Below are 27,361 nucleotides of genomic sequence, written 5' to 3'. Positions count from 1 at the left end.
AATTCACTCTTTTTTATTGGGCCTGGAATAGGTATGGCAGGCATTCAGAAAATGTTTGTTGAAGGAATTAATGTATACCAGAAATTTAACAGGAATCATTACTTGGCTAACACCAGCTGTAAAGGTTCTGTGAGACTTGAATGTATAAGGACTTCAAATTTTAGGTGTATGCCTGAATACAGACTACGTATGGACAGGGTATGTACAGCCGCTAAATCGTTAATGCATTATATAATATAGATACATATATGCATACAATATACATATATATATTATAAATGTCTGTATATATTATACGCATACATATATACATATGTGCATCTATGTATATAAGATGTATATATCTTACGGGTATATATGTGTATTAAATATATGCATGCACATATATAATACAGTATGCATAATATACATAACAATATTTCTAATATAGTGCCTTAAATTCATATTCATATGTATTCTATAATGTAAATATGTTTTATATATTACAATTTGGTTCTAATCTTCAAAACCAATCCTGGAATTAATAAAACTTTTATATGGCTTTGACATCAGAGGCATTTCTTTCCCATATCTTCGTAAATCTTTTACACTTTGATTGTCCTGGTCCCTAAGTGCCTTGCTCACTTTTTTCCTGTTTCATAAAGTCCTACATCCAATGCCAACATCTTCAAAATAATCACTTTATTTCCTAGTCTCTTTCTTTTCTATTTTCCAAAATTCACGTTTTCATTGTCATTTTGTATTTTTATAGCTTTAGGTATTTTGCTACTCCTACCTGGAAACTAGGTGCTCCAAATCCTTTTTAGAATGACATAGAGAAATACATTAATAAAAATAAGTCAATTACCATATAAATGAATGTCTTGATAGATAAAATATAGAGCTTTGTTTTCCAACAATAGCATTTTATAATGGGTTTATTAACTAGTTCTTTGGGAATGGCTTCTCTCTCTCATTTCCACATTATAGCAGTGAAATAGATTTGAGAGACTCTTTTGGCTTTATAAGAAAGAATATGGTATTCTAGGGGTGCCTGGGTGGCTCAGTTGGTTAGGCGTCCGACTTCAGCCCAGGTCATGATCTCACAGTTTGTGGGTTTGAGCCCCGCGTCGGGCTGTATGCTGACAGCTCAGAGCCTGGAGCCTGCTTCGGGTTCTGTGTCTCCCTCTCTCTCTGTCCCTCCCCCACTCTCACTTTGTCTCACTCTGTATCTCAAAAATAAATAAACGTAATAAAAATGTTTTTTAAAAAAGAAAGAATATGGTATTCTTAAAAAGCACCTCATAACCACCCCCCCCCCAAGAAACTGGACTGAAGCCATGAATTTCATATTGTTTTGTGTGTCACAATCTCAGATACCCAATTGACTATAAACTTTGAAGCTGCTTCACGCTCACGATGAGACAGCTGCATGGAGAGTCCCAATGTTCTTGAAAAACCGTGCATGCCTATTTATAAAAGGACGTGTATATTTTACTTCTCAATCTTCCACAATCCTCAATATAAAGTTCCAAAGCTTTATTTAAGCCAACCAAATAGATATTTAATTGTTGACCATATATGTTGAGGACTTATACCATTTTTAAGAGTGCTGTCACTCATACAACTGGAAACAAGAATGCAAAACAGTGTTTCAATTGCAGTAATGGTATAAGAGTTTATCAAGTATCACTGTTTGGTCATGGAAATAAGCTTTTTTATATGACTAAGTGAAAGTAAGAATTCTTTCCCAGCACAGAGCTGATTTTATAGGAGTTTAAATGTGTTCTTTATTTTTTTTTCAATCTCTTGCTTTAAACACACTAACTAATCAGTTGACCAAAGCTCTAATGGCTATTATATCTACTTGCAAACTAGCAAATTCAATTTTCAACATAACAACACAAAGTAAAATGAAGTGGAATGCTGTGATTTTAAGGGGGCTTTGCCCTCCTTTGTTCTGTGAACTTTACTGGCTTTCACACCACAGCAGTCTCACAGCTCTTTGTTCAAACCCAACATCGAATGTAAAGAATGGCTTTACATTGTGATTTTCTTACCAGAGGAATCCAAATGCATCGAGAAAAATGCTCATCAGGGCTTGGAACAGAAAGAGGTATTTATTTTACATGTGTCCTAGTTCTGTGTAACTCAACATCATGACAAATGAATTGAGATGGCAATTGAGAGTTGAAATTCTCTTTGTCTCTTATGAATCATAAAGCCTCAACACATGGCCCAACATAACACTTCTAAATATTAGTTACTGATAGTGGGAGACATGAAGGATCACCATCTCACATACCAGACATGGTAGGACCAGACATGTCTGAAATATTGCAAACTTGAGTGGCTTCTGCTTATCTCTATCAGATGTCTATTAGTCCATTTTTCCACTTAAACACCTGGCCGTAGTTTCTGCAGTTCATCTCAGTGTGTATAAGAAAGACAAATTCTATCAGGGAGGTCAGTCACTGTGACAGAGGGGAGAGAGACTGGATGGAATTGGGAAGGCAGTGTAGCCTAATCATAACAAGCATACGTGGTAAAGTCACGTAGATTCGGACATGAATTTCAGTTTGGTCCTCTTTGTTCCTGGACAAATTATTAACTCCATTCTTCTATTTTCTCATTTGTCAGATAGAGTCATGAGGACTAAATTGGATGGATAATATTTTTAAGTGCATCAAACCATGCCAATTTCATAGTAGGAACCTGTTATGGGTGGCTGTTGTTATTAAATTAGAAGAAATACCCTATTTCTTTCATGCCACAACTCTCTGGAACTCACATGTAATCATTTTCAAAATATAAATGAAAAATTTGTACCAAATAAGCCTAAATAACAACCAGATCTCCAACTGCGTCTGTACAATCCAATATTTGCCTCTTGCTTTATCTCATGCTCTTTCAGTTGATTTAAATGGCATCTATACTTATATAAGAAATTTTAAAGTGTTAAAAGATAAGAAAAGCAAGAGTTTTGTAAAGTATTCAGTGAGAACAAAGCTAATTTAGCTGCCATTTGTCTAAGCAGCAGAAACAAAGCTATGAATTTTTTGAGAACAAAAACATAGGGGGAAAAGTAGATAGGAGTGAGGAAACCATGAGAACAGAAAGAATTCAAATTCTGCATTCTGTGTCCTAGAGAAAGAGGGGGGGAAATCAGCATTATTGAAAAAGAGAAAGAGTCACTGGAGATTTTGCAAAAACGATATGGCTGTATATTGCACAAAATTATTCCAATGGCCAGGAATTACATTGAAGAGGCTTCTAGAAAAGATAAGATAGAAGTGGCAATTCTGCCATGAACTTAAAAACAAAATGTGAAGACAGAAAAGAATACTGCTCACAATAGAGCAATGATCTGAGATGCTGAAGGCTCTTGAAAAGGATTATGTTGCAACAAAGGAAAGCAGGCTTAAGGAGGACAGCTTCTTGAACTATGCTGTCTGGTTCCCATTACTCTTACTCTTCAAAAAATGTCATCCATTTCTTTCAGAGGAGAACATTTGGCCAAATACGCTATTTAAATATTGATCGTAGAACATTTCCTTGATTTGAAAGTAGACTACCAAGATTGGCAAAAATCCAAACTCTCTTTCTGTAGTCTTTGTCATGATTGATACAGGTAGTTTTTCCTACCAAGACAAAATGGAAAAAGAGCAGAATGTAAACTGCGCAATACACACAATTCCTGAGGATAAAATACATTGGCTGGAGGTATTGTGAACGATATTGGAGATATTACTCGAAAGATTCTGATTATGTACACAAATATATCTGAACAATCATGCTTCTGTTTTTTTTTGTTTTTTTTTTTTTTCAACGTTTATTTATTTTTGGGACAGAGAGAGACAGAGCATGAACGGGGGAGGGGCAGAGAGAGAGGGAGACACAGAATGGGAAACAGGCTCCAGGCTCCGAGCCATCAGCCCAGAGCCTGACGCGGGGCTCGAACTCACGGACCGCGAGATCGTGACCTGGCTGAAGTCGGACGCTCAACCGACTGCGCCACCCAGGCGCCCCCATGCTTCTGTTTTTAACAGGAACATTCAAAAGCAGAAAGGAAAGGTTAAGGAACCCTGTAAAATTAGTTCTAATGTATGCAAAACTTTGGCTGATGCTTCTGATTTCTGTTATATCACATATACACAAATATCAACCATGCAGTTTAATTTTCAAAGGTTTGAAGAAAGAGGGCTGCTAAAGATGCAGGTGCTCACTTATTTTTCTCTCCTATATCTTAAGACCTAAAGCGGTGTTTGGCACCTACCTGGCACTCAACAAATATTTGTTACATGAATGAATAAATAAAGCCCTAGAGAAGTCAAATTAGCAAATAAACTCTGTAATCATCACCAACTGAGAGCTAATTAGGCCAGAACATCCTGAGATATAAATTTGATCTCATAGTTTGGGGCACCCCAACCTGAGTTCCGAGCCTCAATCCTGATAATAGCAAGTAGTTTGGTTTATAATCAACTGAGAAGAGAAATCAGCTTGTTCATTATGGAAAAAGAAACAATCTAGCTCCTTATCTAGATGTATCACTTCATGCATTTGCCCACATGTTTGTGTGTGTGTGTGTGTGTGTGTGTGTGTGTTGCTTCATCCATCCTTCTGAATGTTTCTGAATAATACAAACTCAAGTGACCTTCTCTAGTTTAGATAGGCCTCTTTAGATAATACTGGGGTGGTGACTATATCTGAAGAAAATACATCTAAAGCCCTAAGCAGCCTGTTTTATGTAGTGTTTCCAGAATATCTTTTCAAGTTGTCTCCAACAGCAATGACATTTTTTCTCAGAATTGTTAGTTAATTCACTTTGAATCTTAAAATATGCAATGGTCCACAATTACGTGTGAAAAATACTTCAAAATTAGACCCATCTTACCTCATCCCTTGATTACCTTATGCCTAAGTAATTTCTAAAACTTCCTAAATTATTTCATCATGTCTTCCCCACCTTGTCCTCCCAACACACATGCCAATCAACTCTAAGAAACACTTTTATGACATGGCTTCCTTGCCTAAGAACTTATAATGGCCTCTCAGTAAAACATGGCAGGAGAAAAATGGCATAACGTTATTCTTAGGACCACTGAAGTTAATACAGAAAATTAAAATCTGGGAAAGAATGATATATCTTGTAGAAAGCTGTAAAACAACTATCACCAAACCAGAACGCACTGTGTAGATTTCTTTGAAAATAAGCAGTAGGGTTCTCAAAGACCTAATTAAAAGAAAATGGGATTATACCAGGAATGACATTGCCAGTTTAGACTAAAAGGGACAAGAGAAAGCAGGACAGATGAGAGAAGGCTATCAGGCTGGCTGACTGCAGATCATGAGACTTCTCAACCTCCATTACTGCATGACCAACAAGATGAGACTATAAAGCTGTTGGGTTGTAAATGTGTCCTGTTCTCAGAAAGAAAAGGGAAGAATGGTGCTGAAGGTGATTCAGAGATCACTGCTATTTTCACCACAAGCCCAGGGGGCAGAGCTGGTTTCTGCTGGTTTCAGCTGCCTCAGGAGAAGGCTGCCCTCCCAGAGAGTCAGGAGGGCAGGTCCCTTGCAGAGAGCCCTGGGGTGATGGCAAACTAAAGGAGCAAGACCAAGCCATGGACCTGTGAGAGTGATGTTGCCACCCCAATGGCCCTGGGAGGTGGGACATCAAACCAAAGAGGATTGTTCTTGATGCTTAAAGGCCAGTGAAATTTGCCTTTGCTTTTTAATTTTTTTCATGTTTATTTATTTATTTTGAAAGAGAGACAGAGCACAAGCAGGGAGAAGGGCAGAGAGAGAGAGGGAGAGAGAGAACCCCAAGCAGGCTCTGTGCTATCAGCTCAGAGCCCAATGCAAGGCTTGATTTCATGAACAGTGAGGTCATGACCTGAGCTGAAATCAAGAGGCAGATGCTTAACCAATTGAGCCATCCAGGTGACCCTAAATTTGCCTTTCTACCTTTGGACTTACTTGGGACCTGTCACCCCTTTCTTCTTTTCTATTTGTCTCTTCTGTAATGGGAATGTTTCTCCCATGCCTGTCCCACCTCTGTATTATGGAAGCACATAACTTGTCTGGTTTCACACGTTCACAACTGGAGAAGAATTTTGCTTTAGGACAAACCATAGCTCAAGTCTCCCCTCTATGTGATTTAGATGATATTGAGATGAGACTTTGGACTTTAGATTTTAGAGTTGATGCTGGAAAAAGTTAAGACACTTTGTCCTCTTTGGTATAGAATTAATGTATTTTGTGTATGAGAAGGACATGAATTTGGAAGGGCTAGTCCTATGGACTGAAATGTGTCACCCTGAAATTCATACATTGAAGCCCTCGGTGTGATGGTATTTGGAAATGGGGCCTTTTGAAGGTTCAGATGAGGTCATGAAGGTGGAACACTCATTGTGGGTTTAGTACTCATATAAGCAGAGACACCCAAGAATTTGCATTCTCTCTACCACCATATACCAAGGAAAGGCCATGTGAAGACACTATAAAAATGTGGCCATCTACAATGTAAGCAGAGAGCCCTTTCCAGACACTGGCCCTGCTGGCATCTGGATCTTGAACTTCCACCATCCAGTATTGTGAAAAATATATTCCTGTTATTAAAGCCACCTAGTCTGTGGTGTTTTGTTAAGGCAACCCAAGATAACTAAGACAGAGACCAAAACCCTAACCTAGATATGCTGCCTGGCAGATAAGGTAAGGGAGAAGATGGGGGGACCAAGCAACTCCTGCTGAAGACAGAAAATACAAACCCCACCACACAAGAAAATATACAGAGACCTGTGTTCTACAGCAACACCAGCCAACACACTTTTCTACAAAGTTGGAAATGTTCTACATCTGTGCTATCTGATAATATGGTAACCACAAAGCACACATGGTTCCTGAAAATCTGACATGTTGCTAGGATGACTGAGGGAATGAACTTTTTAGTTTAATTTAATTTTAATTTTAATAGTTTCAAAATCTATTCCCTACAGTCTCAAAGAATATTTTTAAAAGTTCTTTGAAAAACGAGTTCAAATAAAAAACATGAAAAATGAAAAGTCAATAAAGAGTTAATAAAGCAGCAAAAGATCAAAGCTGAGTTCTCCAAAAAGAAATTTGAAGATAATAAAATCATTAGGAGAAATTAAGACTAATGGGAAGCAGGAAGAAGTAGAACAGATGGGGCTGAAATAAAGTCAGAGATAGAAAGGAAACACTTGAGAAAATAGTACATTTTGTTCAAAAAAATACAGAGACAAGCAAAAAAGGAAAATACAGTTGATTCAGAGGCAGAGTCCATACACACATAATAAATCTCTTTACCTGAACACAGAACAAATAGAATAGAACCAAAAAAAATATTCAAATATATATTGTAAAAATCATCCTAAAAGAATATATAAATATGTTGATTCTGTGTTATGTTCCAGAAAAATGTGATGAAGAACGACCAACTTTAAGACACATTCTGAGAATTTATTAAAATTAAAGTTTAAAAAAAAAAAAGAATTCAACATACATCAAAACCAGAAAAGCAAATCACCTACTAGTTAGAGGAAAACACACACACGCACACACACACACACACAGTCTGGCCTCTGAAATCTTATCTGCAATGTTTAATGCCAAGTGACAGTATTATAATGTCTATAGACTTCCAAGGGTATTTTGTTTTGAAAAAAATAAAAAAAAAATAAGTGTGGAATCCAAAATTTAAATCACCAGGCTGTTGTTTACCTACATAAACAAAACAGAATGCTATACACAAATAAGCAAGGCTCACTGAATATGGAACTCAGGGGTAAGTCTGTAAAAATCATTTGATGACAAAGCCAGTCAGCAAAGAGATGAATGAAGAAAACAAACAAAAACCTCAAGAATGAAGAAGCTGTAATTGATGGTGGGCAGGAAATCCATTCAAAAATAGAATTAATTCAGCTGTGACAAAGTGAAAACCAGAAAGTAAATATTAAGAAAATTAACATGTAAGCATGATAAATATTTTAGAAGTTTTTTTGCAAAGGAAAGAAGTTGGTGGGGGAGAGTCAGCGAAATTAAGAGCATGAACATCTTTATCTGTCATAGGAAGAACTCATGATATAATTTCTGAAATTGATAAGTTAGAAAAAGACCTAATTACTTTAGAAACTAATTACAGATTTGCCATGCATTGCAATGATCACAAAAGCTATCCACCTAGATTAAGTTGAAACAAAAAGGTGAATTAAGAAAGAACTTCAAGGAAACCAAAAATTGGAAGGGACCTCCAGAGCAACTAACACAAAGGATTAAAAAGGCACCAGACCTTCCCATCTCATCTACCAGCCCCTCTGAGGGTTTCACTTGATCTGTCCTTTTCCTCTACAATTAATTTTCTCCACTCACATAGAGGAAAGTCTAAGATCTCCAGAACATGACCCATAATTGCTTTAGTCCTGGGTCTTGGTTTCTTTTTATCTTTTTCCATTCTAAAATTCTGAGGCAAGTTTTCTGATTGACCTACTTAGGTCAGGTGTTCAATTTTGAACCAATCGTGACAGAAAACAGAGTTGAACAGAGGGAGTGTGACTGGCCCAGCATTAAGTCACATGTACATCATTGAACTTATCAACTATGGCCTAAAAGCCCAAGCAGAGGTGAAGTTGGAGGGGGCAGGAAACAGGAGTATCCCCAAAGAGGGTTATTTGATAGACAATAATAAATTCAGGATATGTTTGCCTCAAATATAATCAGAACCACCACTGGAAGTTTTCACCATCCTCTGTAGTTACCAACGTTACTTATCAGACAGTTCAAATTTCCCTGCTCTCCAGACTGTTTTTGTCCAGTTAGCTGTGGCAATGTGTAAAGCCCTTCAGAACTTTCTTTCACTCTGGTACAGAAGTGGAAACATCCAGGCTGCCTCATCAGGTTGGGTCTCTAGGTGTTTATGCAAAGCAAAGTTTCCTGCCAAGTTGTGGTGGACATAGGCTGTGAGAAATCCACACTTACTGCTTTAAGCCACTGGGATTTGATGGCCTTTTGTTACTACAGCATTACTTAGTCTACCCTGTTGATATTTCATTCTTCTACTTCCCACTGTGATTCTTCACCATCCATTGTCTACTGACTGTATCACAGTGGAACAATTCCACTCCAATGCACTTTGCTACTCTTTTTCCCATCCTGCTAATAAGGAAACACCCTCCATTTCCTTTGACACTGTCAGAGTAGGCTCCCACACAGCTGTCTGGGTCCTGATGAGAGTATGGCTTCTTTATATTCCAGGCAACTTCTCCAAGACTATAGATATGGGCCTCTGGAACAGAGGAAGGTAGAGCAGATTTTCAAGCACTTCTGCCTCAACTACCATCCATTCCAAAAATTAAACCCCGATACTTAATTATACTCTCCTAGATTTATTCTTCACCTAAAAATTTTATTTCAGAGCCCAATATGCCCCTTCCTCCTATTATATGGCTTCTTTTATTGATCTCTTTCTCCAAACCATAGGACCTCTTAGGTCTCTGAGTGATGCCTTGCAATGTGGCAATACAGTCTAATACAAGGAATTCGACAGAGAAAACCTTCATTAGCTGAATGCAAAAGGACAAAAAAATTAAAAGGTTTACCATTTGTGGAAGACTTTCTGTTAACGAATGTACTAAAGCACGAAGAACAAATGGTTCTCAACCGCGGAATGGCGTTGCCTCCTAAGGGGACATTTTGCCATATCAGGAGATATTTTTGGTTGTCACCACTTGGAGGGCGTTACTGCCCAGGCTAATGTGAAGATTTAATTAGCAATTTATGTCTTTAATTAGGAATTTGCTACACCAGCCACTGCCATGTCACTCGTCTTTAAACACAACATGCTATCTCCACTTGCAACCAATAATAAATAAGACAAAGGAAATGATACAATATGAGCAGCAAATAGTATTGTCACAATAGTCACCAAAACTCACGTCCTATATTGTAACTGGCACTTATTACCTGATTAAGAGTGGAAAACTGACACTTACGAGAGGCTATACATTATTTCATCATTCTCTTAAGAAAGGCCCAAATCTTGCAAGCTTAATGATAATGTATTTCACAAAGTTGGAGAGGATATCTAAATCAAAGTTTTTGTTTTATACAAAGTTACTACAAGGAAAAAAAATAAATGTTGACCTCAATTTTAACACCCCTGAGGGCCTGAAACAAGGATACAGAACAAGATCTCTTGTTCTAAACAGAAGTTGAGCCAATAAAATAGGGTACTTTATGAGCCAAATAATGTCTGGTGTCCTGGAGCTAAAGAAAATGTTGGCACATCTTGCAAAATCACAGCTGTTTCGGTCTCATTTAGTGACTGGTCCCACTCTTTGCAGCCCAGTTTGCCTTTTGAAATATAGCCCAGCTAGCTATTCTGCAGCATGTGATTAAAGCCACTGACAAGGGAGGTTTTATTTTTTAGCTCTTTGTCTCAAAAGCTTTAGAAATCTTGACAAGTACTGCTAAGAAATACAGATTACATTTTTTAGAAAGGAGATGCATAGAGATTTCTTAATGTGCACATAATTGTGCATTTTTTTATCAGTAAACTAAATGCATGTTGGAATCACAACGGTAAAAAGGTAACTTTCTAAGATGGAAAAAAAATGGTTGAACTAAGTTAACCATATGCAATGTTGTTGTAAGAAAAGACTTCTGTGACTTCATTCACTTGCCATGTGCATTTTTAGGTTGCAAAACAGTCTGCCAGCAACCCCTCTGAGTCAGACCTTGAACTAGATTATCAGCTGATAATCTTTAAAAAATTAAAAGATTAAAGGAAAATAAGCTCAAAACGCTAATCACGTGGTACCCTTCAGTTCTTAAAGTATATAACAATGTTTTGAAAGATTATTAAAATAACATTTTCAAAAATTTAGAATCATGACTATCAAGCAAACAGAATAGGACTCTGTAGTCAAAAGTTTATAAAGGCAAAATTTTCAAAAGAATGAAACTCCAATCCTTATGCAAATATAAAATGAACATATGTCGAAGATTTTATTTAAACAATTAAATTAATGAGAAAACCAGTAAGATGGTAAAACCATTTCAAAGAGTATTTCAAAAGCCAAGTATCTACAGGCAATGTTAGGATAAGATTGTTGGACTAGATATAAAACTGGTCAATGTCCAACAGGGTAATAAACTGCAAAACCGTTAGGGTTGTCTTTTCCACCAGGCAGAAATTATTTGCATCTCTATGGGATAAAAATCTACAAGTTGACCTCTGCCCTACAACATTGTTAAATAGACAATTCAATACAAAAGCAAGCCCAGCATTGCACTGAAAGAACACTCAAAAATCTCTTCTGGCTATTTCAAAGTGTCAGATAACTTTTCTAAGAAGTCAAATTGTCTTTCATGAATAAAAGTTCCTAATTCTTGATGATACTAGTTTTTAGAGGAGGGTCTTTATCGTCTTTATTTGACCCATGTGCAATTTCCATATCTTATTTTCAGACTAGTGCTCTAAATGTGCCCTACCTTGTTCTGCGCTGAGATAAACATTAGAATGTCATAAGACACTGTAGATAAATCTATATCCAGGTTATTTTAGTCATTAGATATAATGTAATGTATACATTGTTAAAAAGCAAAGGTGACTAAAATAAACATGTGTTCCTGGACCTTTAATATTAAGCATGTCAGAGTAAACAGGCTATTATACAGGCTCAGAGATCATAAATGTTTTGAACATAAGTCTAAGACATTTTATATTTCAATAAATTCCCTGGGTACCTAATAAACTTAATAAATAAGAATGCTCTATGGAAAACCCTAACTCTAATTCTAAGACTCACCCCCAGCAAACAGAAACAAAAACTAACCTCTCACAGTTTGTGACATCTGTTAACTAATTTGCATACCACCTAAAACAATGTTGTATATGCGCCAAGAGAAAGCATGATATCACTAGTAACAATACCAAATATGCATACATAAACACAATCCAATAAAACTCTTAATGGTTCAATTGTTTCTTTCACCATGGGCAAGGGTAGCAGTCTTCTATATTTAACTTCTGAAGAAGAGTAATCTATCAAAAGAAAACCCATTTACAAAATAAAAGGCACACATCTTTAATTTCTAATATTTTTATTATAGATTTTTCAGATATGCATTTATTTGCATATTATCAGCTTAAAGAAAATAAATCACACAACAATCAGCTTTTGTATGTCTGCCAAGGTAAATTGTTTCATTTTAAATTTATCAAGTTATAAATAAACCACATAATATGCTTACGTGAACCAAACCGGGGCATAATCTGAGTGCATTTGAAAGGCTCCGAGTACTCTCATTGTTTCAGTAAGAGAAAAGAGCATTACTTAAAATTAAAAGCCTGGCGCTGCAGCTATCCATTATTCAAAAATAATGCAGCATGAATTATTCACTGATTATAACACAAAATACATTGTTAAAAAGCAAAGGTGACTAAAATAAACATGTGTTCCCGGACCTTTCATTTAAAATTAAGCATGTCAGAATAACTGGAGGGAAATAAGGAAGGCTAGATCCACGTAAGAGTGAACCCGGCTGCCCAAAAGCAGTGTAGCTTGAGACACAAAATTAAAGCTCCTTTCTGAGGAGATGGGAATTCCCGCCATTAATTTCCCAAATTTAGATAAAGATGATATATTCCATAAAAAGCATATTAAAATGCAAACATGCCAGCTTGATAAGGCAAGGTATAAGGCAACCTCACAAAGAGTTATTTCAAGTCAATGGCTCAATATAAAACCTGGGTCGCCAAACTTTTGTTAGGCCAATTTTTTTAGTAATATACTGATTAATGAGGGAAAGGGGGACTTAAAAAGCCCAAATACATCAGGTAAAAGAGGAGACTCAGGAGAGTCAGAGTTTGCTGGGTGTGTAGAATCAGAGGGAGGAACTCAGAGCTGTAGAGGGATAATGGAAGAAAAGAATGGTCTGAAGACCACTTCTCCAAAGGTCAGCCCAGCAAATAGGGATGCTAGAAAACAGTACATGAATGTGAGCCTAGAAAAGTTATAATTAGATAATCAAATGACCCCTCTCTCCTTGGCCTTACCAAGGTAACTACCTCTTGTAGTTACCATGTTGTTTTGACATTTTGCCTCGACACATTTGTATAAATTGGAATACATAGTTATTTAAAAAAAAAAGTCTTCATTTTAATGCCTTTAATAGTTCTAATTTATGGTGATATTAATTTGCCCTTGATTAGGACACAGAAAATGCAATGGTATCTTGCCAAAACACAAAGACCCAACACATGAAAACTATATGTCCACGTCCCTATGCCTAATTAAAATGAAGGCAGAGGGAGTTTGGGGAGAATTATTTGAGCCTGTATCCAAATTCACTGTTAGTTCTAGTCATTGAGGAGAATTGAAAAGAGTCAGGTTTTAATTTATTTTGTTCATATTTCTCATATTAGAATAAGCCAAACAATATATTTAAATACATGCGCTATCTGGTTCTATTGTCAATATCTGAGCAAGATCAATTAAATCAGTCTAAATGTAATTAGAACAAATCTGAAGAAATCCGCTATTATTAATAAAATATACAAAAACTATAGTGTATCCACTGTAAAAATGACAAAATTTTTCAAAAGAGCATCCATTAAAAAAGGCATTCTAAAATTATATTTTCAAATAGGTAACTTGTAGCTTAAAATTATTTAATTTCTAAGCCACTAGACATAAACTGGACTCAAACTGAGAAAGCAAAACTACCTACTATATAAACCGTCAGATTTGGATGATTTCTATAGTGAAAACAAAATAAATTTATTTTAAAAATGGAAAATGTGATTCTTGCTGCTCAGAATCAGAGATGGCTGATCATTTATAGATAAAATAAAATAAAATATATACTGGTGCTTTTGCAAATAACCCACCATTTCTATGTAGAATTATCGCATACCCTGATGTTTTTTGCAGATCGCAGCCTCAGGTTTCCAATGTAGAATCGCCTCTGGGTCATATTGAGGCTGCCCTGTTTTAACAATCAGCAACCAAAGAATATCAAGAGCCATTCCTATCAGTACTCAGTCAGACCAGTCAATATGGCATAAAATATGCTTTGTTAAAGGAGTCCGCACCTCTGGTTTACGCTGTTCCGTTAAATGGCATGACAAAGCTAACTGGAATAATAATTGCGGCCACCTGTAACCAGATGTTGAGACTCCTATGATGTGATGTTAGAGAAAAATATAAACAAATATTTTTTGAACAGTATGTTTTTTAAAAGGTTTTAAGCCTGCTTATAGACCTCAGATCCATCATATACACTTGGTCAAATTCATTTCTTTTATGTATTCCTCCACGCTGCCTCATTCCTAAAAGGACTTGAGGTTTGTGTACCTGATTTCAAAACAAAACAAAACAAAACCAAATGCATAAATATATCTAGTATTCTAGCCAGAAGATCCTTTCGTTATTCATTCATAGGTAATACTTTGGCCCCATGTGCGTTGATGTAGGTGAGAAGGATTTTGGCTCTCTGTTCTATTACATCAATAAGCTTTTCAATTCCTTGTCTACCTCCTTGACTTTCCCAATAAACTTTATCAAGAAACAGGGACTGAAGGAGTTTCTGCCGCAAGTGCTGGCTCTTCAAAACAGAAACTGCAGATTCGGGAAACCTGAGAAGATAAAATGATATTTCATTCTTAGTAATTGCTTAGAAATATTATGCCTTACCCAATTGCTTTGCCCTTCATTAATCTGGCATAAATCACACTATCAAATGGTACCTGGAGAATGAAAACATTTTTGTCACTGTCAAACTGACATACTTCTCTTAATAATAATATACTAGAAGAATATGTTTCAAGGGAACTGAATTTTCTATGCTGAATTTTCCATTGAGAACTTGACATACTAATGTCTTACTTAAGGTCATTATCTGTAGGCAATGAGAGGCACAGAATTAAAGAGTTCTGTTAGCTGGGCAAAAATACTTTCCTCCGTCTTAAGCTCCATTTCACCCATGGAAACCTCTCCAATCTGTCAAGTAGAATAGTATCCTCATAAGTGTCAATGTGGGGTTTTATGCAAGAAAATGTGAGAAGCAAAATGCTGACAAATGCATGCCTGAATTTAATGTGAAATAATCCAAAATGTAGGTAGTAAAAAAAGAAAGAAATCATTACATAATGCCCAATTAAATGAAGAATTGCTTCTGATTCAGATTATACTTCGGAATTCTGAGAATCTGGGAGCATGTCACTAAACTGGAATATTAAATTGTTTTCAAATAAATTTAGCAAAACTCAAGTTTTAGAGCCAAGGCATACTACAATGAACCATCCCTGGAAAACCTGAGGCCAATCCGGAAGGGTCCTTGCTGAACTATGTTAAGAGGGGCAATATGTCCTGCTCTTCTTTTAGAAAGTAAAAACAGAGGGTCTAGCACATACATTATCGCAAGAACTTTGTCAAGTTTCTGGTTCAAAATCTTAAGGAATGTTTGAATCTCCCATTGGCCCCATCCAGCTTTCATTCAAATACTGATGAACGCACAATAAAATCATGGGGGTTTAATAGTAATTTTCAAGTAAACTTAGTTGCTCCTTAAAAACGAAAACAAGAATATACGCTTGTTTGAGATGTACAAATAGCCCAAAGTTTCAGGCCTCTGAAACACCTTTTCCAAATTTCAGTGGAGTGAGTTAGGGGTGGCATTCAAGGGGCATGAGTGCTGCAGAAAGACCAAAGGCCACAATGCTGGACGTGCTTAATGAATCTGAGTAAGAATGGAATTAAATAATGCTGATAAGATGCTCTTAGCTCCCTAGAGACATGTACGATATAATTTAGTGGCCACAGTATTAATTAAGTAAGCATTTTCCTCTATGAAATATTAATAATCCATGATATATAAGTTCTATGACCCTTCAACTAATTTAGCTGTGTCAGAGTGTATGAGATGAAACTGTTAAAATCATGGATCTCGTTAGTGACTAATCCTTTTCATAAAGGAAAATCAAAAAAATTACCTGTCTGTGCGTTATATTGATTAATAGGAATAGTCTATGCATAAATCTGGGCTAGCAAAGTCCTCATTTTTGCTTTGCAAAGTGTGATTTACCTATTCAAAGAAAATTTAACTTTAAACTCATTGCTCCTCATATTGCATTTAATGTTAAATCTTCTTTGAAAGCATAAATAAAGCAGTATTCACATTAATATGAATGTATAGAATGGATGGACCATATTCTCCAGCACTCCTAATTCCTAAAGAAAATTTAGAGATTTAAGAAGACTCCATGACATCAACTCAGTAAGTGATGCATTTTGTAAATTTTTCTACATATAAAATTTCCTTAGTTTAACACTTTAAAGAAAGAATCTGCTATATATTCACCTAAAATCCACAAAGAGATGTGATAACGAGTATTAACAGGGCAAGACATGGCAAAAACTCATGAAATTGGGGCTCGTGAAACTCTCATAGGAACAGTATTACCTTTAGTCCTGAAAGTACATAAAATACACGTTAGCTGATTTGGAGTGCTAGGAAGAACTAAAGAAATAGGCCTCAGTGTTATTAACAAGAATAAAAATAACAGCATGAACCACACAAGTTACTGCATGAAAATTATTGGACTTGGATTTGGAAAACTGGAGTTCTACCCTCAGTTTTAGACTCATCCATGTGCTCTCTAGAAGTCACTTAGCTTCACACAGCTGGCTCAGTCTTTCACCAATGCACCCCCTTATTTTCAAGTCTCAAACATACCCCAGTGTTCCGGACACTCTGATTTCTGACTAAGGTAGGAAGACCAAGAAGAGTGGCTATGAGCTGGGGCCTGAAATTCAGCCTCAGTGGCTGCAGCCAAGGTTGAATAGCCCAGACTCTATAGGAGGGTTCCCATTAGTTTCCTTTATTTCCAAATAGGTAAGCTTAAGATACTTTTCCCCATAGTCTATGTCTACTGGAAACATTTCTAAATGTTCCAAAACCTTTCTACCTGAATTAAATGGCCACTGTCCTTTAATACTGTGTCCTAGTCAGCAGATTAGCTCTAATTTCCTACTGCATCCAGAAGTCTCTTGAGTTTATTGTGCCTTTGGACATCCCGCCGTGTCAATATCTGCATGCCTGTTAGTTTCCCTGCCCCATGGCCTGATAATGGAGCTTCTGTCACATGCTCATCCATGCTCTGTCGATTCCTATTACAGAGGTCCCTGCATGCTTCCACCCTTACCCACATGGATTTCCACTGAGGGACAAGCAACACGATAGATGTGAAATGTAGCAAGAGTTTTCTAGGTTGCATGGGTTGGTGATAGTGACGCCATGACTGTGATCTTGTTCGTTTTGGCTTAGGTCTGTTTCCCATTACGGGACCTCCATTCCCAGATTCCAGATCCACAATGCCATTCAAGGGTTAAATCAGGATTAAATAGGTTAAATAGGATTTAAGTTTTCTCAAAACCGTACTACTTATGTAACAGAAATGTGATGTCCTGCAGATGTTACTATAGCATAAAACTTACTCTTTGATGCCTTCTAACAATTTGAAGTTTAAGTTATCTTCGCTTCTGTCAAAGAAACCCTTGTTGTCTATAAAGACCAAATGCCTTGGGTCATGCTTTCGCTGGATAACGTGTGCTAGAGCCACAGAATCTTGGTTGTCACACTTTGGCCTCAGTCCATTCTGTACACAGGCATCTTCCTTTCGAGGTCTGAATCCACAGCAATTTATATCTAAGCGATTATAAATCTGAAAATGGAAAACGAAAACAATATCCAAGATGCTGAGCAAAAACAAAACTTGGAAAAGCTAGATTTCCAAAGAATTAGTGTTTTCTAAATAGCTGCCTTGCCAGAATCTAATAAGGTCAGGCTCACTTAATTAAAGGCAACTGTCAGAATAAGTCCAGGGTTCATATCCTTCTGACTCAGCCATGGTTAAAAGCATTTCCAGCTTCTAACAGTTCCAAAGTCAGATCATCCAAGTTAGACATCTCCACCCTTAGCATTAAAAATTCCCACTGACATCATATGTAGACACATGGCCAGAAGAATCTCTGACTGTATTCATGACAAAAGATGGAAACCACTGCACTTTCACATAGCTAAAGGCTGTATCTTGTTTTCTTCCTTGGGTTGGGTTATAGAAAACCTGAGTTATCTCAGTGGCTCTAAAAGTTTACTGCATCCCCTAGTTTCTCTGGGCTTTAGTATTACACTATCTAACCTGAAATAACCTAGAACAAATCTTTGGAAAAGATGTGACATTCAATAATGATAACAAAAAAACACTACCTGCGTGGACCCCACAGTTAGATTCTAAATAAGTGAGCAGAATGAACAAAGCTATTGGGCCCAGTGGGGTTTATTACAGGGATAGGGATTCTACCCTACAGAAGAGGTAAATAGATTAATTAGAAAGGGAAAATTGTGTTATTTGCATTTCTTTGGGGCAGGAAAGAAATAATATTTATTAATCAGGGTAAATTAAAGCCTCAGCTTAGGGGCACCTGGGTGGCTCAATCAGTTAAGCGTCTGACTCTTGATCTTGACTCAGGTCTTGATCTCACAGGTCATGAGTTCGAGCCCCACACTGGGCTCTGCACTGGGAGTGAAGTCTACTTAAAAAAAAAAAAAAAAGCCTCAGCTTAGGAATTAGATAAATTTCAAGTCAAATCTCTGTTCTCACACTTAGCTCTGCAATCTTGTGTAGATTCCTTTACGTCACTGACTCTCAACTTAATTACCTGTATAATGGGAATGATACTATTGTACTATACCTTTTACAGTCAGTAAGAAGATTAATTAAAATATGTATACACCCTCCAGCCCTGACGCAGGCACCCAGAAGATATTCAAAAAAAACCTGAAAACAGTTATAATTGTTGAGACACACACACACACACACTATATGATGTGATTTACCTCAAAACAAGCTTCGAAGACAAAAGGCAATTTCTCCACGCTAATGAAGAAAAACTGAGCCTCAGAGAGGTTAAATAATCTGCTCTTGGTAGAATATATGTAAGTAGCAAAGATTGACACACAACTATATTTGTCTCCAAAATTCCATGATTTCCCCCCTAACACATCATGGTGAACAGTTTAAGGCTAGCCAAAGAAAGTACATATGCTCATGATTCAAAAAACAGCTGGACTGAACGCTGTCACTTCTATTCCTTTGGCAGTCATTCCCATCCTTTCTCTTCCCTTGTGTTTTTGCGGATCCTGTGGGGCTAGCCACTCGAGGAGGCCAATTGCTCAGGAAGGAATGCAGAGAGAGTAGTGCCAAAATTTAGCCTACTTTGAAATGGTCCCCACTCATTCACTCATTCATCCAACAAATGTTTATTGAACATCTTCTACCACCTATCAGTGGGCTGGGCACCAAGGAAAAGAGTTGCCCATGGTCAGTACCTCCCCACCACCACTACTCCCAGATGGAAATGAAGTGGTCTTTTAATTTTGTCTCACTACCACAGCAAACTTTAAGAACTGGACGAATGACCTTCCTCTGTTTTCCCCACATAAGTGGACTTTGTATCAAATAGCAATATTTTGAGAAACAAGGATTATAAAAGAGGTCAGCCTAAGCCAATTTTCTATGACATTTGCATAAAACCAGTCACATGGGACAGGGGTGGTCAGTGAGCCAAGAGGCATGTGGATAGCTCAGGGGGTATACTGCTGATCCACAAGCAACCTACAGATAAAGGGAGGCCTCTGTCAGGATTGGCTCCAGGCAGCTGATCCCTGGGGCTGTAAGTCTCAGCAATGATTTCTCCAAAAGGTCACAGAGGCCGACTGCAGAGAACAGTAAGTTCCCACTTCTGGTTAAAGTGTGTTTGCCTGACATGAGGACAGGGGTTCCCCAAAGGTGAGCAAGAGTGCCCCAAGGAAATCACTATAGGTTAGATGAAAAAAGCATAGATCAGAAACTATTAGAAAAATTTATTGTGCCCTTTTTCTTCAAACAGTCTGATTAATTTTGTGTAGTAACTTGACTGCCTTTGAATATAAGAGAAACCAAGAGACATAAAGAGATTGTATCTGATTGGCAATTATTTAAGATCAGGGAATCAGGGGGAACATGAAAAATAGGCTTTCTAGAAGCTGCTTCTCATCCAATCTCCCCTTTTTTTGCTACATTAACTATTAATTCTCCAAAACTCTCTATACCATTGTCCCCTCATCATCATATGTTTATAATGCCATCATCAAATGGCATACACGGGGAAAAATATAATACATGGGAAAAAAAAATAAATCCTATTTACTTTTGACTACAACATCAAGGTCTGTTATGTTGGATAAATGGTTTAGAACTTAAGTTATAAGGACCAATCTATCAAACTCTTCACAAATGGTGTCTTGAACCCTGAGCTCTCTTCGTTTTTGATTTCACACCAGTGAAGAAAGGACTAAGACCTATAGCTACATTTCTGTCATTTCTACAACAAAGCCATGAGTATCAAATATATTAGTGTTAAACGATAAGCACTTTAGAGTTTAGACCCCAACTTTCGGTACTTCTATAAATATTATACTTTTCTATTTTTAAACTACAAGGAAGCATTAAAAGTTAGAGGTGGAAAAGACCAAGTTAGGTCATTTTTTTATTGCCTTCCCAGCATGAGATTGTTTCCTACAGTGTATTTTTAAAGTGCTTTATCTGATCTAATTTTGAATCACTCAACAGTCTGTGATGATTTCACCGCTTCCCCGACAGGCTGTTGTGCCATTCAAGTCTAACAGACCTTATTATTAAAAACGGGTGTGTGTGTTCAACTCAACTCCTCTTCCATGAGATGTTTACCCCTCCTTTTATTCAGATTTACACTTGAAGTCGGTGGGTACGGTAACACGTGTCGAGTGTGTGTATGTGTGTATGTGTTTGTGTGTACACCTACAGATACAGAACCAGTCTGTAAGGCCTAAATAATCTGGGTTTTACTTTGTCTTTCTTATCCTCTAACTATAGTAAATTATGTCTTTGTATTATTGCCCTTGTCTAGCAAGGGCTTACGTAGCTCTTAAATCTTGTTCCCTAGCTCTTCTCAGAATTTTGTTTATAGTCTTCCTTTTGAATTCACATTCAATATACCCAAAATAATTTGACCACAAAACCGTCATCCACTCCCTTAAATTCAGTGCCATGTGCCTGGCATTTAATTTAGTTATATATTGAATATATATCTGCTTACTGCCAAGAGAGTGTACCTATTTTTAAAGTCTGATAAAGCATATCCTAGATAGCTACGAATCCATAATATGGTGCTAATATACTTTTTAGTGCACACATTAAAACAATCATTTCATTTAACTATCGCATAATTAAGCACTGTAGTTCACATGAACATGTTTGCATCCTTAGGTAATTATCCTACAAAGAAGGCTCACTGGGGGTAAATTGTATCAGGTAAGTGACTATGAGTATTGATCATCATCTCTGCAACTTGTTCAAATTCACAACCTCTCACCCTTTAAACAAGGAAAATCTTTTACAAAATTGACCTTCTGAATCAGAAGATTACTGCCAACCATCATTTTCCATAAAATTACTCTGTCCTCTTTTAGGAAAATATATCTTTTCAATGTTTACCTAACTAAAATTATACTCAGAAAAATCCAGGTGTTCCAGCCAAATTTTTTTTGGTTGGTCGTGGCAATATTTTTAGATATACTGCCTTCTCCTAAAGTTTCTTTTTTTAATTCCATTTTCCTTTTGGTGGTGTTACTTTTGCCTGCATGAAAACATCTCCTGAGTGACTCAGTTATGTTTACAGAGCCTAAAGAAGGATGCCTGCACTGCACTGACTAGCTCTCCAGAGCCCCTTAGGAATCTACAGAAATCCAATGACTTTCCACCCTTTTGCACACCACCCATTCTAGCTGTGCCTTCAAAATGTGGGTCTACCAAAGCAATTGAGGTACTTTCTTCACATATTCTTTTTCCTCAAAATAATGGGATTAAATGACTAATTTCAGGCAATGCCTGAACAAAAGCAAGAAAAAATATTCTAAAAGTGCTCCTAATATTAATGAAAAACATAACAGCAGTCATTTACTGAGTATTTACTCTGTGCCAGGAACTGTGCGCTGAATGCTTTACACGTGTTGCTTCATTTAATCCTCAGAGCAACCTGAAGATATGGGTGCTACCCACAGTCTCATCTGATAAGCAAAGACAGAGAGGCACAAGGAGGCTGGTTGACTGACCCAAGGTCCCTGTGTTCATAAATGACAGAACTCAGGATTCTAACCCAGATGTCTATGATCTCAAAGTCCATGCTCCTTCCCATCCTGGTTGTATCTCTCAGGTGTAGCCAAGGTGGCAGGCACTGCAAAAAAGCCAAGTGCCTTTGTATAGAATAGTAAATGTTACTGCATTCAGCAAACGCTGGTTATAAGCTTTCAGCAGAAGTACGAAGAACTGCAGTGTAGGAGTTTAGGTAAAAAAAGCATGAAGGAGAAGATATTACAGTTGTGTTTTGAGAGACAGGAAGTCTTAGCTAAAAAAAATAAGCGAAGGCGTGAAAGTAGGAAATCAAAAGACACCTTTAGAAAAACTGAGAGTACATTAGACCAGCGCTTCTCGGACTGTCTGTAGTGAAAGACGAAGCGGTTTTTATTTTTCTTTCCCTCAGCCCCACAATTCATGTGGGTTGTCGTTTGTTAAATAATAATAATAGGGGCACCTGGGTGGCTCAGTTGGTTAAGCACATCTGATTCTGGGTTTGGGCTCAGGTCGTGATCTCATGGTTGGTGGGATTGAGCTCCGAGCCCCACATCAGGACCTCGCTGACAGCATAAAGCCTGCCTGGGATTCTCTCTCTCTCCTTCTCTCTCTGCCCCTCCCCTGCTTGCGCTTGTGCTCTCCCTCTCTCTCAAAATAAATAAATAAACTTAAAAATAATAATTTATTACTAGAGAAAATTTTAGTTTATTTATTTTGAGGGAGAGTGAGCGTGAGTGGGGTAGGGGCAGAGAGAGACGGAGAAACAGAGAGAGAGAGAGAGAGAGAGAGTGAGAGAGAATCCCAAGCAGGCTCCATGCTCATGGCACAGGGCTGGATGGGCCTCAATCCCACACAAGATCATGTCCTGAGCTCAAGCCAAGAGTCAGATGCTTAACCGACTGTGCCACCCAGGCACCCTCAGAGAAATAAAATTTTTAAAAGTACAAAATACCAGCCAAATAGTTTGTTAGAATCAACAGATGAAATTACTTTACCAAACTGCTACCAAAGTTTCTAAGTGTTGACTTGCAATTTTTGTACTTGTCACAGACTAGTCAATCAGCAGGGTCCTTGAATCACACTTTGAGCGGCACAGTGCAAGACTACACTGTCGCTAAGGTGAAGGTGAAGGCAGGTAGCAGAGGAAAAGCTGAGGGAGAGGACTGTACCTATAAGGGAAGCCAAAAAATCTGATGTGTCTTCACGTTTCACTATCATTTTCTCATGTAGAGCTGGAAGAAAGGTAAAAGGCAAGGGAACAGGGCATCGAGGGAAATGTTAAAAGAACAAAAACTAAAGGGAACCCAGGCAAGCTGAAGAGAATAAAATGAAGATGTTCTTCCTAATCTAGATGAGAAATTCCTCTGATCCAGATATTTTCCTCACTCAACTTTTTTAGTTAAATTACATAACCCTGTAAAATTTTTCCACCTCAGTTTTCGCATAGCTCTTAAAGGGTCTCAGTGAGCATACGTGTGTATGTATGTGTGTTTCTGATTGGGAAGTCAATACCACCATCTCTTTTCAAGCTGTTTGCTTTTTTAACCACTTAAAAACAGAACCTTTATAAAGAAAACTGCATTTTTAGAGAAAGAGTTTAAGAAATACAATAAGACATGGAATAGATGGAATTTCACAATTTACCATAGTAACTCATCCAAGGCCTGGCACCTAGTAGGCACTGGATAAATGTCTATTATGAAAAGAACTATTGAAAGTTGGCATTCACTTTGTTTTTGTTTTTGTTTTTGATGTTTATTTATCTGTTTTGAGAGAGAGAGAGAAAGAGAGTGTGTGCATATATGGGCGGGGAAGGGCAGAGAGAGAAGGAGAGATAGACTCACAAGCAGTCTCCACACTGTCAGTACGGAGCCCAATGTGGGGCCAAGAACCATGAGTCATGACCTGAGCTGAGATCAAGAGTCAAACACTTAACCGACTGAGCCACCCAGGTGCTCCTGAAATGCAAAAAGACAGTGAGAATTGCTACCATTAACAGCCCCACCCTAGGTACAGAGAAACACAAAAACATATAGACTTACTTATAAGCTATTAACTCACATTGGAAAATCCTTATATATGAATTTGTCTTGATGTGAACCAGGGTATGATTGCCATGCTATCAGTGAAAAACTAGATGGATCCCCGTAGTGTAATGAATGTGTGAAGGTAGACCAGATCATAAAGAGGAACTTCAAACAAATCCTACAGTCCCCGTGGTAGGATAATACAGTCTTGTTAATACAGACTTAGTGTCTTACCTTGGGAACTACACACAAGCAAAATCAAAAGTGGTCTCACCAACCTACACCGGTATCACTTGGGAACTCTCACCTCATAAAATAATAGATTTCATTTTTGTTCTGTGTTGCCATGGCAACAGGTGCCTGTTAAATTACTACGCATGTAAACGTGACTAGCAGAACATTTGATGAACAATGAGAAAAGTAAAATGAGTTTGCAATACATACATCTAACAGTGGCCACAGGCTCTCTTTTGCCTCTGCCTCTGTAAATAGCAGCCATTGCTCTATACTACCTAATCTTAGAATTCCATAAAGATATCTATCAATATGAACCAAGTGAATGCAGAATCTCTAGTTTCGTCCATGTTACTGAATCATAAGTAAAGAAATAACAGTATTTACACACAAAAGCATTTTTTAAGGCTGCAATATATTTGGATCTATTTCTATGGATGCAATGTTTAGAATCCATATACTGTACCTCAGAAAAAGTACCTGAAGTCAAACATCATTCTGCCACATTAAGACTCTGGAGAGAGTCACCAAACAAGTGATAATCTCTTTTTAGACAAAGAAAATTCCCTTTCTGTAATCTGCACAAGCAGGGCTGCAAGGAAGCAGCCTCTGCCAAAGACACACCCACTTTCCTGTAAAGATTTATAAAGAACATTCAGACTAAGGAAAACAATAATTTTTATGTTTCATGAAGTTCTGATTTATGGAATGAGTTTATATTAAACAAAGAAATGTAAACCAAAAACAAAGTAACCTTGGTATAAGTAAAATGTTTAAAAAGTGCTTTCTTTTGAGGAAATGAAACACCATTTTTAACAATTTCACGTTAAATAGAGTTGTAAACAAGCTTAAGATTACGAACATTTACATCTGAGGAAACACTGTTAACTTTTTGCTTGACTTGACTGTACTAGCTTTTAGTATTTTTATGGAAATTCTATCAATTTTAGTTTCCCCAATAATGTGGTATTTTATTATAAGGAGATTGGCAAAAACAAGATCATCTAAATGACTACGCGAAAACACAATTCTGATTACAGTGACAAAGATTCTTTGCTTGATGTAACTTTAGTCAGGCTCCTGAAACTTTCTCCCTGGCCTTCCATATCAAATCTAGTTTTAGCAAAACCCTGTAAATCAGTTTAACCAGAATCCCCCCACCACTGATACCTGATAACTCTCAATATCTCATCTTCCTCATCTTCCACTGACCCCAGGGCGATGTCTGATCACCCTGGTCTGTCTTCAGCAAGAATATGGTTAGGCCATTTAAACTAGAACTCCTCTTACCCCTGGTGTTTCCTCTTCATAATTTGCCATCCACTGACCCCTATCCTGCTCCTTGGCTACACATTCACACTTGACTATGCTGTATTCAGATTGGAGCCTTATCTGTCTCCCCCACTAGAAAATCCCATTGCAATGATTCCTATCCCTACAAGGATCATCTTGAATAGTCTTCCTTACTACCTTTAACAAGTGTCACTGACTCTTTCTTTAACCATGATTAACACAAGCTAATATAGCATATCCCAAAGCTATTTAAACTCATATCTTTCAATGGAAATTGGTTCTTTTTATAAAAAGCTAATTAATTCTGACAGATGGATTATTCTCTGGTTATTGAAAACTAAGTACTGCTTGAATGTAGAGTGGTGGTTGCCAAGGGCTGGAAAGTGGGAAGATGAAAGGATGTTGGTCAAAGGGTACAAACTTTTAGCTGCAAGAGGGATAAGTTCTGAGGCTCAGACTATAGATAATAATACTATATTACATACTTGAAATTTGCTAAGTAGATTTTGAGCATTCTCTCTCATACACACACAAAAGGTAACTATGTGAAGTGATAAATGTTTAAGTTACCTTGATTGTGGTAAATATTTCACGATATAGGCAAACATCAAATCATTACATTGTACACTTTACAATTGTACAAACACAATTGTGTTTGTCAAGTATACTTCAATAGAGTTGGGAAAAAAGTAAATAAATAAATTCTGCTTTCCTAAATTAAACTTTTTTCAAGACTATTGCTACATGTACACACAGAAGTTCCTATTTGAAGATAGATTTGCTTTTATGCTCCTTGAGTTAGCAAATAGCTATAAAATAAAGCCCTTTATGCAACTTGGATACAAAATCCAAGTTTATATCATAAAGTCTTTATCAAAATAACCTAAAAGGATACATATCAGTTTTTCCCCACATTACAAGTAAGAAAAAAGCTGAGATCCTAAGTAACTTGTCCAAGGAGATACAATTAGTGTATGATGTGAATTTCTACCAACTTCTGCCTGACTCATCATACTGCCACCTGAGGTAGAAAAGACAAGTTTCTTGTTTTCATGGAGATTACAATCTGGATGCTTCTAAGTATGATTCACTGTGTATCCTCCACATCGATCAATATCACATCTTGCACCGTGCACATACTCAATAACTGTTGAAAAAATGAGGGAATGATTGCCGGCTTCACTCAGCTCACCTATTGAAACCTATCTAATGCAGATAGCTAACTACCAAAAGACCTCTCCTTAGACAAGACCTTCATGTTTTCCTCTATCCATTTTCTTGTAAAAAGCTCAGAATCTTAAAATCAAAATCACAGAATCTTAGAATCACAGAGCTGTAACACTTGTGAAGTTATAAGCTACTATACAAAGGGAAGTTTATGTCAGAAAAATGACCCTAGGCCATGCTTCTCAAAGTTTCTTTAAGAACCTTTGACACATACAGTCATTGAAGACACCAAAAGGGATTAATTTATGTGGGCTACTTACTATATAGAATTTAAACCTAAAAAACATTAACTACCTATGTATTAATTCATTTAAAAATAACACTGGGGAGCACTTGTGATGAGCACTGGGTATTATATGTAAGT

At 37.1% G+C, this 27,361-nt stretch overlaps 1 protein-coding gene across 1 annotated transcript in view; it reads right to left on the bottom strand.

Annotated features, from left to right (window-relative positions):
- Positions 1 to 12,091: 12,091 nt before the first annotated feature.
- GASK1B (golgi associated kinase 1B) overlaps positions 12,092 to 27,361 on the bottom strand; it is a 48,041-nt gene continuing 32,771 nt past the window's right edge. The window contains exons 4-5 of the mRNA XM_030312847.2: positions 17,502 to 17,728; positions 12,092 to 14,641 (exon numbers count right to left, since the gene is read on the bottom strand). Of these exons, the coding sequence (XP_030168707.1) occupies positions 14,434 to 14,641; positions 17,502 to 17,728 (435 nt within the window). The 3' untranslated portion in view covers positions 12,092 to 14,433. The remainder of the gene's footprint in view (positions 14,642 to 17,501; positions 17,729 to 27,361) is intronic.

The sequence above is a fragment of the Lynx canadensis genome, chromosome B1, assembly GCF_007474595.2.
Source record: "Lynx canadensis isolate LIC74 chromosome B1, mLynCan4.pri.v2, whole genome shotgun sequence".
Lineage (NCBI taxonomy): Eukaryota > Metazoa > Chordata > Mammalia > Carnivora > Felidae > Lynx > Lynx canadensis.
The sequence above is the reverse complement of the archived record's forward strand: the minus strand, read 5'-3'. Positions and strand labels throughout refer to the sequence as shown.